The sequence below is a fragment of the Bactrocera oleae genome, chromosome 6, assembly GCF_042242935.1.
Source record: "Bactrocera oleae isolate idBacOlea1 chromosome 6, idBacOlea1, whole genome shotgun sequence".
NCBI classification, from domain to species: Eukaryota; Metazoa; Arthropoda; class Insecta; order Diptera; family Tephritidae; genus Bactrocera; species Bactrocera oleae.
In genome coordinates, this window is record NC_091540.1 from 40,120,208 (window position 1) to 40,130,723 (window position 10,516).

At 36.1% G+C, this 10,516-nt stretch overlaps 2 protein-coding genes across 2 annotated transcripts; one reads left to right on the forward strand and one right to left on the reverse strand.

Moving 5' to 3' along the window:
• The first annotated feature begins 2,107 nt into the window (after positions 1-2,107).
• On the forward strand, positions 2,108-5,504 carry LOC106616936 (mucin-2). The gene is made up of 4 exons (XM_036365823.2): positions 2,108-2,640; positions 2,724-3,125; positions 3,222-3,685; positions 5,293-5,504. Exons 1-4 carry the CDS (start codon positions 2,590-2,592, stop codon positions 5,405-5,407), a joined length of 1,032 nt encoding a protein of 343 aa, XP_036221716.2. The 5' UTR covers positions 2,108-2,589; the 3' UTR covers positions 5,408-5,504.
• Positions 5,505-7,895: 2,391 nt separating this feature from the next.
• Positions 7,896-10,021, reverse strand: LOC106616963 (integumentary mucin C.1). The gene is made up of 7 exons (XM_014233899.3): positions 9,952-10,021; positions 9,795-9,894; positions 9,418-9,719; positions 8,911-9,317; positions 8,527-8,853; positions 8,233-8,469; positions 7,896-8,176 (listed from the first exon to the last, which is right to left on the reverse strand). Exons 1-7 carry the CDS (start codon positions 9,985-9,987, stop codon positions 8,062-8,064), a joined length of 1,524 nt encoding a protein of 507 aa, XP_014089374.1. The 5' UTR covers positions 9,988-10,021; the 3' UTR covers positions 7,896-8,061.
• Positions 10,022-10,516: the final 495 nt, after the last annotated feature.

A 10,516-nucleotide genomic window follows, 5' to 3' on the forward strand; every position in this document is an offset into this window, starting at 1 on the left:
GTAGCAACATGTTGCAACATATAAAAATGTTGCGAAAGAATTCAACATTCATTATTCGACGAAATCGAGAATGAATTACGATCAAATTTGCTATTATAATAAGTTATATTTTAGGTCATAGGTACTCAATTAGTTTTATATTCATAATACAGACATACTATTAAAAGGAAAGGATTTTCTCCTAATTTCGATTATATGTCTCACACATTGGCCGATATTTTTGCTAAAACTTCAGAAATAGGCTCTGGTGGCCATATTTCCGGTATCTGTAGTCTTGAAGAGTTATAGTCAGATTTTGACTATTTTTAGACCTAAACCTTAACCTCAAACGCACTATTCCTGTGAAATTTTACCCGAAGGCGTGACCATGCCCACTTATTAAATTTTTCAAAACGCAGGTGCGCCTCTTTAGATCAATTCTTAATTTGCGGCTTAGTAATGGCATTTAGATGTTATCGTTCAATGGCGTTTTGTGGGCGTGGCAGTGATCCGATTACGCCCATCTACATATTTGTTCCCTCTTTCGCCAATGAACACGATATCTTAATATTATCTCAAGTTACAGCTTGTACAGACAGACGGGCGGACAAACAGTCATTCGGATTTCAACTCGTCTCGTCATCCTCTGTAGCAACATGTTGAAGAATATAAAATTTGTATTATGCAAACAAATTAAACTAAAAAAAATTAAAAAAACTTAATAATCTAAAATAGGGTAATAGGTTAATAGCCGTGTAAAATATCACACATCAAATATTAAAATACACACGATTTCAGCGCAAATATAAATAGAAGCCTTAAGTTTGACTTATTTTATTTCGTACTTCCACATCACAAACAATCGTCAGTAAACATTTTACGTACGAAATAAATGAATAAGCCCGTAGATAGATTTTAATGTAATCACAATTTTTGTTTTGTTGAAGTTGAACATCAACCTCGAAGTAAAAAAGGGTATGTACTGAATTTCCGTAATATTGTGGATAAGTAACGGAGCTATAACAAAAATATTAACAAATTTAAGAGCTGTAAAGGGTGTGAAACGAAAGATTTGCTTTTGGCATTTCACCGCAAATATATTTATAATGCACACTCCGCGTCCCTTAAATTAAACTTATTTTATCTCTGATGTGCTTAGCAAAATATGATAGCTGTCTTCGATTCGCCAAGTGTTGGAGAATAGTAAATCGAACAAACTATACGAGATGTTTAAATAAACAGGCAACACCCTATGCTAACATGTTCTCTGACGCATGCGCAATTCTGCTACAATTCTTTCTTGGTGGAGGAATTCTGTTTTCTTCGCGTCAAAAAGTTTTTTAGTAATTCCTTTATTTTGTTTTTATTAAACTGTGATAAGGGTTTTTGAGTTTTAAATTTTTAAAATCAAAAAATAAAAACTATATTGTATTTTCACTTATCATTCGAGGCATCCACAATAGTGAAACTGATCTCAACTACGCCAAACAAGACTCGGTATCACTCAAGATTGCCGTTATACCACTTTAGTTAGGTATTAGCGTACCCTCTTGTACGAATTCAATTCGATAACTTTGTTGTAGCTTTTACATGCGATTTTTTTAAAAAGAGAGTGCAAGGACAGCGTGCAAAGAAATGGCGAATCGAAGACGGCTTATGTAAGTATGGTGGATCATTTACACATAACACCAACTAATTAAAAGCCATAATAAATGCAATCAATTCACAATACCGTTAGAGTTGTTTTTATTTTTACCCAATCACAAAATGTTCATGACTTCCGATCATAAACGCAATAAAAACTCAAAATAATAAAATTAGGCATTCCCAATAAACTCAGTCGAGAGCTATTCCAGTGACGCGCACTGTATACATATCTCACGATGGTACTTCCGTAACACCATGAAGAGTTTACCATTTGCCATTCTCTAAAGCACACATAAACGTAATACACCAAAAATTTGGCATGGAAGCAATAAAATATATACAAGTGTTAAAGGAAATCAGACTAGACAAATAAACTTGGAAACAATATTTATCAGTGTTTATTTTCACACGTTATTTTAATGATTCCTTTTATGATTCAACTGATTACATGGAGTAAACACGCATTTATATTGTGTTTGGAAATATCTCTTTTTATCTGAAAATTAACCAGAAATTTCCAAATGTGTCTTATCTTTATAACTGGCGAATATTATTTTGTTAAATCAGTTATTTATCTCAACCGTTTGCTGGGGCAACTTTTAAAAGACCGCGTGTGCCGAATGTGTGAGTAGCAAGCGATAGATCGGGTATTCAAATCCCTAAATGGTAAAATTTTTAATAAAATAAAGTCTTCATGACCAAAGCGGAAGGCACAAGTGTAATTCTAATTATTAAGACGTTTAGTGGTTGCTACCGGTGAAGAAGCACGGGCCAAGAAGTATCTGGTTGATAAGTGCTGAACATTGTCATACTATTTGCACACTTTCGTATATATCACCAGACAATATGTACGGTTATAATTGATTGGCAATTTTAAAAAAGAAGAGCATTAGGAAAATTTTAAAACAGATAGAAAAGTATAGTTACTCGCTAACCAAGCAATTTCGACAGACGCGAAGCAAAATGTTCCACCCCGTGAGCTTTAAGCGGTTACTTATTGTTGTGCTTACAAATGTTAGTTGAGTATTTATGTGTGTGCATGAGATGATAATATTTTACGTCAATCCTAACAGTATTCCATGTCATTTCAATTGTAGCTTCTCTTCATCACAAATGAACACTTCGGCCACGCAGCTTTCACAGGCCAATGCAACGAGTGTTTTGCGAGTGCAGCCGCCTGTCTGAATGAGCAGAACTTTGCTATTTGTGTAGACGACACGCCGATTGCTGTCTCTACTCCATGCCCTACGGGCACGGTTTGCACAGCCGACGCAGCTATATGTCAGGCCACCGCACAGGGCGCTGTACCCGTTTGCTATGAAGATCAGTGTGGAACGTGTGCATCTGCGCAGAAGAATTTCGCCTGTCTCGACGAAGCCATCTATGCCATTTGCTATAATGGTCAAACGCCAGATTCGAGTTCCATTGATTACTGTCCCTTGGGATATGTATGTGATTTGAATAACCCTCAAATTTGTTCGTCTGCACTAACTGTTGCTGTGAGTATGGATTTAATTATCAATAGATGGCAGTTTCTAATATTATATTTATATGCAAACATACTTGTAATCGGATTCGTTTTCTATTTTTTGTAGCCATCGTGTTCAATCACTGATACAACAACTGTTACAACAACAGAAACAACAACCGGAATAGTAACCATTACAACAACCGATACAACAGCAGATACAACAACCCAAACAGGAACCATTCCAACAACTGTTACAACAACAGATACGACCACTATTACAACAACAGATACAACAACCGATATAACAACAGATACAACAACCGATACAACAACAGATACAACAACCGATACAACGACCGTTGCAACAACCGATACAACAACAGGTACAACAGCAGTTACGACAACAGGTATATCAACCAATACAATACTAACTGATACAACAACAGGCGGAACAACCGATACAACAACCGAAACAGCAATCATTACAACAACAGGATCAACTAAACCCCCTGTAGATGCCACCACATTTTGTGCTGAAATGGGCAAAGCAGGCAAGTTTAGACAAGATGGTGACACAACATGTGCCAGGTGTGTATATCTATATATAATATATGTAATAACAGTTTTTCTAATGTTTTTATTAGTTCACCTGTATGTATGTTTTAACCTTTTTTTTACTGGTAAAGAAACAGAATTTCGCTTACCAAAGAATGAACAGTTTGATAGGTACAGCAAAAAAAATAAAGAATGGTCCTAAAACTATACAGCTAAAAGCATGAACTTTCCATGGTGTCGTTTGAATACCAAATTTACTCTAACGCATCCTTACAGAAAGATAAAACAAGTATTTTTCGGTCGATATTACTGTCGGTTTATATTAAGAATTATTTTCAGCTTATTATTTTATACTTTTGCAACATATTGTAACAAAGTATAATAGTTTTGTTCACCTAACGGTTGTTTGTATCATCTAAAAACAATTGAGTTAGATATAGGGTTCTATATACATAAATGTTCAGGATGCTGAGACGAGTTGAAATCCAAGTGACTGTCTGTCTGTCCGTCCGTCTGTCCTTCTGGGCAAACAATAACTTAAGTACGAATTGAGTTATCGTAAATAAACTTGGCACTCGTCTCCCTTGCCATTAAATGAAAACCTATAAAGTAAATCAGCTCTAAATAAAAAATTTAAAAAAATGTGAGCGACTCCACCCTCAAATTTATTTAATGAACTTATCTTATAAACCACTAAAGATATAATAACCAAAATCCCTTAAGCACCCCAATCGAAGCTGAACGAATGGATGAAATCGGCTGATGATCCCGCCTCCTCCCCATATAACGGGTTGTTAAAAACGTGCCAGAGACAATAAATTGTACACTCGAGATGGTACAAAAAGACTTTATTGGATGCGGGGTCAAAAATAATTTTAACCAAATTCGATACATAATATTGTCCTGAAAATATGATATTAAGTTGTAAAAATGGGCACAATCGGACCGCAACCACGATTATGATTATTTTACTCACCAGTACACAAATCAAGCACTAGTGAATATTTTCGGATAAAACTATGCACAAATAGTGCCTTTGAGGTACACCATCTGGGGTCGTAAAATCGCCAAATCGGACCATAACTGTTGAAATCCCCAAATACCGAATCTGTGAACCGTAGTGCGTATAGCTGACTTTCTGTCGAAAATATCGGTCAATCTATTAGATATATTTCTGGAATTAAAGGACAATGATAATAACTAACTCTTATGTCTAAAATCGATCAAATCCGACGAAAACTTGCTTTCGCTCCCATGCATTATTTTGATATTTATGTTTATACACATTTATATATTTATAAAATTGCTTTAAAATAAAATAAGTGTCAAAAAGTAATGCAATTAGCCCTTCCAATTCTCTGCCTCCTAATATACCCTATATAATCATATCCGATTTTCCTCCCTGGCATTAAACCGTTTTGGCTGGTCAAAATTTGTGATATTTTAATGAAATTAGGTGGACACGTTTTCCTAAAAAAAATTTTAAAATTATATAAATGGTTTGGCACTCAATATAAATGAAATTGTTCTTGTAATTTATGAAGTGTTTGAAAATAATGATTATTGTGTCATTGGTTTAACCAAGTTTGTTCCTTCTGTAATTATTTTTTATTAATCAAAATTATTTTTTTGTTTTTTAGATATATTTACTGCTACCGGCTTTCTGGTCAATATTTAGGCTATCAGTACATTTGCCAATACTATTTTAATGCAGCAACTCAAAATTGTCAAACGGAACGTCCGGATGATTGTTAACATTTCATTTGATTTTAAGAAATTAAAAAATAATTTCAAATTTTTCTAAATATCATATGTAATATTTACAATAATAAAACATTTTGCATTTTACTGACTTATCCATTTTATAAATTGAGTTTGAGTAAGTATTACATCTCTCGTATGTAAATTTGTAAGGTGACAACTGAAACTAGAATACCCTTCACTGCACTGAGACCCTTCACTGGAGCATGAAAGGGAGAATCCTTTTCTCTATTTCGATCGGTCAGTTTAGATAGCAGCGTACTACACTTTTCTCACGATAAGACAAGTCTTTTTCGGTCAATACTACTGTCAGTTTAGGGTGACAATGGGTTAGTGACGCGATTATAAAGCCTCTCCTATCTAACCGTCAACCTCACCTACAAGTCGGTGCACCCTGTCAATAACCAAAGAAGCTCTGGTGACCGATTATGGGCGGCATAACCCTAATAGAAGGCTTCTAAAAAGAAATGGCAACCTGACAGCTTGAGGTATAACAACCTATCATATGTTTGGAGTTCCGCTTCGTCGACGTAGGGTTGACAACCCACTCGGCGATAATGATTTGTCGTAAAAGCAACACAAGTGCCTCGGAAAAAGTATAATGAATGGAAACTTGGCTCATGAGATATAAAGATTAAGCTACAAGCTGGTAAAATGAATGAAATCGCCTGAACTTGCAAAATGTGAGATGGACATCGTGGCCTTTCAAGAAATACGTTGGAAGAACTTTGGAGAAATTCGCAAACAGACATATGACTTGTTTTGTATATGTATAGTGGCACAGAAACGGCACTGGTTTCTGGACAAACGCAAAAATAAGGAATAAAATTCTAGGATTCGAGTCTTATAACAAGTTCGAGGCCCTAAGTAAAATCTTTGGAGCAATAAAAGATAATAGCGAGTGGCGTATAAGATGGAACGATGAGCTAGCTATACCAGATTTTAAAAGGTGAAAATGTCATACGCTTCATCAAAGCCCAGCGACTAAGATGGATCGGTCATGTAAGAGAAAGGACAACAAGAGAGCACAGAGGAAAATTATAGAGGCCACAACATTCACCACTATAGCAAGGGGAAGACCGCGATCAAGATCGATTGACGAACTCGAGAAAGGTATGAAGAAGTTCGGTATACAAAATTATAAAGAAACCGCAAATGACAGAGATGTTTGGAGGGATCTTAGTGCATAGGATTATACGACATTTTCTAAGTATCAAGTAGTCATATACGTATTCCAAGGCAAAACCTTGGTAGAAAAATATATACTCGTATATGATTGATCAGCTATAGTGGACTAGTTCGCGCATATACAGACGGACAGACAGACGGGGATATATGTACTCTATAAGGTCTCCAACGTTTCCTTTTGGGTGTAACAATCATCATGGCAAACTTAATATACCCTGTTCAAAGTATAAAAACCGCTGAAACCCTTCTTAATGGTACTTATTTCTCAGACAATTTTGTAGTTTTAAGGAAAAGCCTATTCATGACCATAGTATCCTATTTTTTTAAATGGAAAATTTATAGAATATTCTACCACGTGCTTGCATCTAAATGTTGCTTGGTCCTAATACACCTACATTTTTCAGCCACAGTATTAAAACTGATTCGACTGCAATAAAATTGTTCCATGACGATCGTAGCAATGCAGGGTAAAACTAGGACCGATTTGTTAGACTATTATTTGGATTGTTCGGTTAGAATATTGATATCCGTTAAAATTTTCAGTCAAAGAACACTAGACTGGTTCAGATGCCTGTCAACACTGGATTTTCTATGAACTGTAAAGCTGATGACCTTGCTAGGACTGGTACTTCAGCCTCATTAACTACGGAATGGGAACGTGTAGGAGCTAGACTATTAAGCCTCAAACCAGTTCAGCAAGCGTTGGTAAACTACCAGCAACTGTGCAGTCGCTAGGTTCTTCCGGTCCAGGGTAAATCGTTAGGGGTCTAACTGGACACTGTCCGATCGGTATTCATGCAGTAATATTGAACATCTTACCGGATGCCAGGGGAATTGGCTGTTTGGAGGAAGATGAGATAGAATCATCATCAACACTTCCTCCTTGAATATCCCGCTTTTGTCAGATCAATGCTAAAACACCTACTTTTAGATGTCCAGGTGAAATAGCGGAAATAAAACATCTAAGCAGATTTGTGATAAGTTTAAAGCATTTTTGACAAAAGCTGATATTTAACTGCCGTAGTGTTTGATATGGGTTCACAAAGAACTGTACATAACCGTCTAAGTCTGATCCTCCATCTTGCTGAGGCAAGTGTCAATCAAAATAATGAATGAAACTTCTTTTTCTTTCTCAAAAGACATCAGTCATAAAATTTCCTTAGTCATTACGGCTACACATTTTTAATACTCAAGCTACAATTTGTACACGGGATGCGTCATACAACCGCCTTAGCCACTTGTTCATACATATGTTCCCCATAAATGAAAATTTAATTTACCTTATGTTCTTAGGTATCATGTTTATTAATTTATAAGTGAACTAGAATCGGTGTGTGTGATTCTTGTCGGGAAATTTACAAATTTGAAAACAGGAAGTAAGTATTTTAAGAAACTTATTTAGCAATATCTATTATTTGAATATATTTCTGTAATAAGCGCTCTTAGGTCCGCCGAAACTTCTACGTTGGACAGACATATGTAGAGCTACATCTTTTTGTAGTCGGATTAAAATAGCTCCTACAAGTATACTCCTGAGCAATCCAATTAGCCCCAGGCTTCGAGCAGACGATGTATCTGAAATTTCATTATATCACTGAAGTTGTAAATTTATAAATATTCAAGCTGCTTACTTTCTACAAGTATTATCATCGGGTGCGGCAATGGTTTCCACCACGCCGTGTTCCTCGCATATTTCCTCAAGAGTAAGTGTGCGCGCAGTACTTGGATCTGATGTTGTTGAAGTACTCTGAACGGGACACGTATGTGTTGTGGAGCAAAATTTCAAAGTGGGATTAAACCATTGATTCGCTGGACATGTATTTACGACTGCTTTCCAAACATTATTAGTTTCGCTACATTGAATAGACCTGAAATTTTGAAATTTATTTGCATGCATCAAATAAGAAGAGATTAAAAATGCTTACACTTTACATGTAAGATCACCAGGATATGCTATGGTATCCGACGCGCCATAATTTTCGCAAATTTCCTCAGGTGTAAGGACGTGTTCAGTGGTAGTAGTCGGATTCAGAGTTGTTGTAGTGTTAGGTACCAGAATAGTTGGAGTTGGCGTTGTTGTTGGTAAATTTGTAGTGTTTGGATCTGGTGTAGAGGTTTTTGTTGAAGTACTCTGAGTGAGACACGTATATGTTGTGGTACAAAACTTTAAAGTAGGATCAAACCACTGATTCGCAGGACATGTATTTACTACTGCTTTCCATACTTTATTGGTTTCGCTACATTGAATAGACCTGAAATTTTGAAATTTATTTGCATATATCAAATAAGAAAAGATTAAAATTGCTTACACTTTACACGTAAGATCACCAGGATATGCTATGGTACCGGATGCGTCATGATTTTCGCAAATTTCCTCAGGTGTAAGAACGTGTTCAGTGGTTGTAGTCGAATCCAGAGTTGTTGTAGTCATAGGTACAGGAGTTATTGTTGTGGTAGATACAGGAGTTGTTGTGGTTGTGAGTACAGGAGTTGTTGTAGTGGTAGATACAGGAGTTGTTGTGGTGGTGGGTACAGGGGTTGTTGTTGGTACAGAAGTTGTTGTTGTGGTAGATACAGGAGTTGTTGTAATTGTGGCTACTGGACTTGTTGTTGTTGGAACTGTTGGTGTGGTTGTTGAAGTAGTGGTAGTCGAGCTCAGCGTACTAGTTGTTACTGCTGGCGTCGAAGTTGTCCATTGACTTTGTCTGCAACTTGGCTGAGGATTGAAACAAAAATTAAATAACTCAATACAATTCAGTCAATACCATTTGATCATGTATGGAAATTTTTTCTTATAAACTCTTATAGTATTATACCGCAGATTTTGTCGCGGCTGTGCAAAATCCACTTTCCGCATTCAAATCGCAGACAGTGCCTGCTGGACAGTAAGAAAGCGACTCATAATGTGGCACATCATCGCCAAAACAGAACGCAATTGTCGTTTGGTTAAGGCATGCATACAAATTGCCCCTAGATGCGCAAATGCCACATTGAGACGATCCGTCGTCAGTTGAATTAGTGCAACTAGCAACTGACGAATTTCTAGGATAACATACAAACACATCGCTTGTACATATATAATCTGTGGGGCATGTGACGAAATTCATTGTTGGTTGATCTGAATTTCAATTAAAACAGTGACAGTTAGTATTCAAATTAGTTACTACAATAGAGGAATGCAAAAAAAACTTACCATTAAGGCAGAGCGAATAGACCGTCTCACTGTGACAAGCTACAGGATTATTAGAGTTGCACTTATCACACTCGCCATATACACTTCCAAACGCGAGTGCCTAGCAAAAAACAGAATATGCATCGAATTTCCTCAGGACCCCATTGATCTTACTTACCACAAGAAATAGAGTGACTTCACTTATTCGCTTCATTTACTTAGCTCTAACTGCAAATGCTGACTGAATCTGCAGCGCCGATTTAGTAAACTTAAAAGTCGATAAAGCCAATGTCAACGGGAAATGGCTGACAACAACACATGGAAAACCTATAGACATGTAAAAAGTCATATGTATATACTTATATTTGTATGGGCTCAATAACAGTTCGTTATACGGAAACCCTACCTCATTAGTTTATTATCTGCCCAAAATCATTATGTTTACTTTTGCTGACATAAAACTTAAGATCCCAAAAACATTAGCTGCATAGATCATACAGATATTCAAAGGAGGTATATATGTATGTATGTAAAACAGCATGTAGAACAATAATAAATGCTATATAAATAATGCTTATTGCGGAACAAAATATTTGTTATTAAATCTTTTATCGAGACTTTAAAAATTTACAGTCGTTGTACCGGAAGATTAGATAATTCACTGTAATTGGGCACACATGTATGTGGCGTTGCCGTTCTGCTGCAATTGAATTCTAAATGATTGGTTTAAAACGAATAACTTC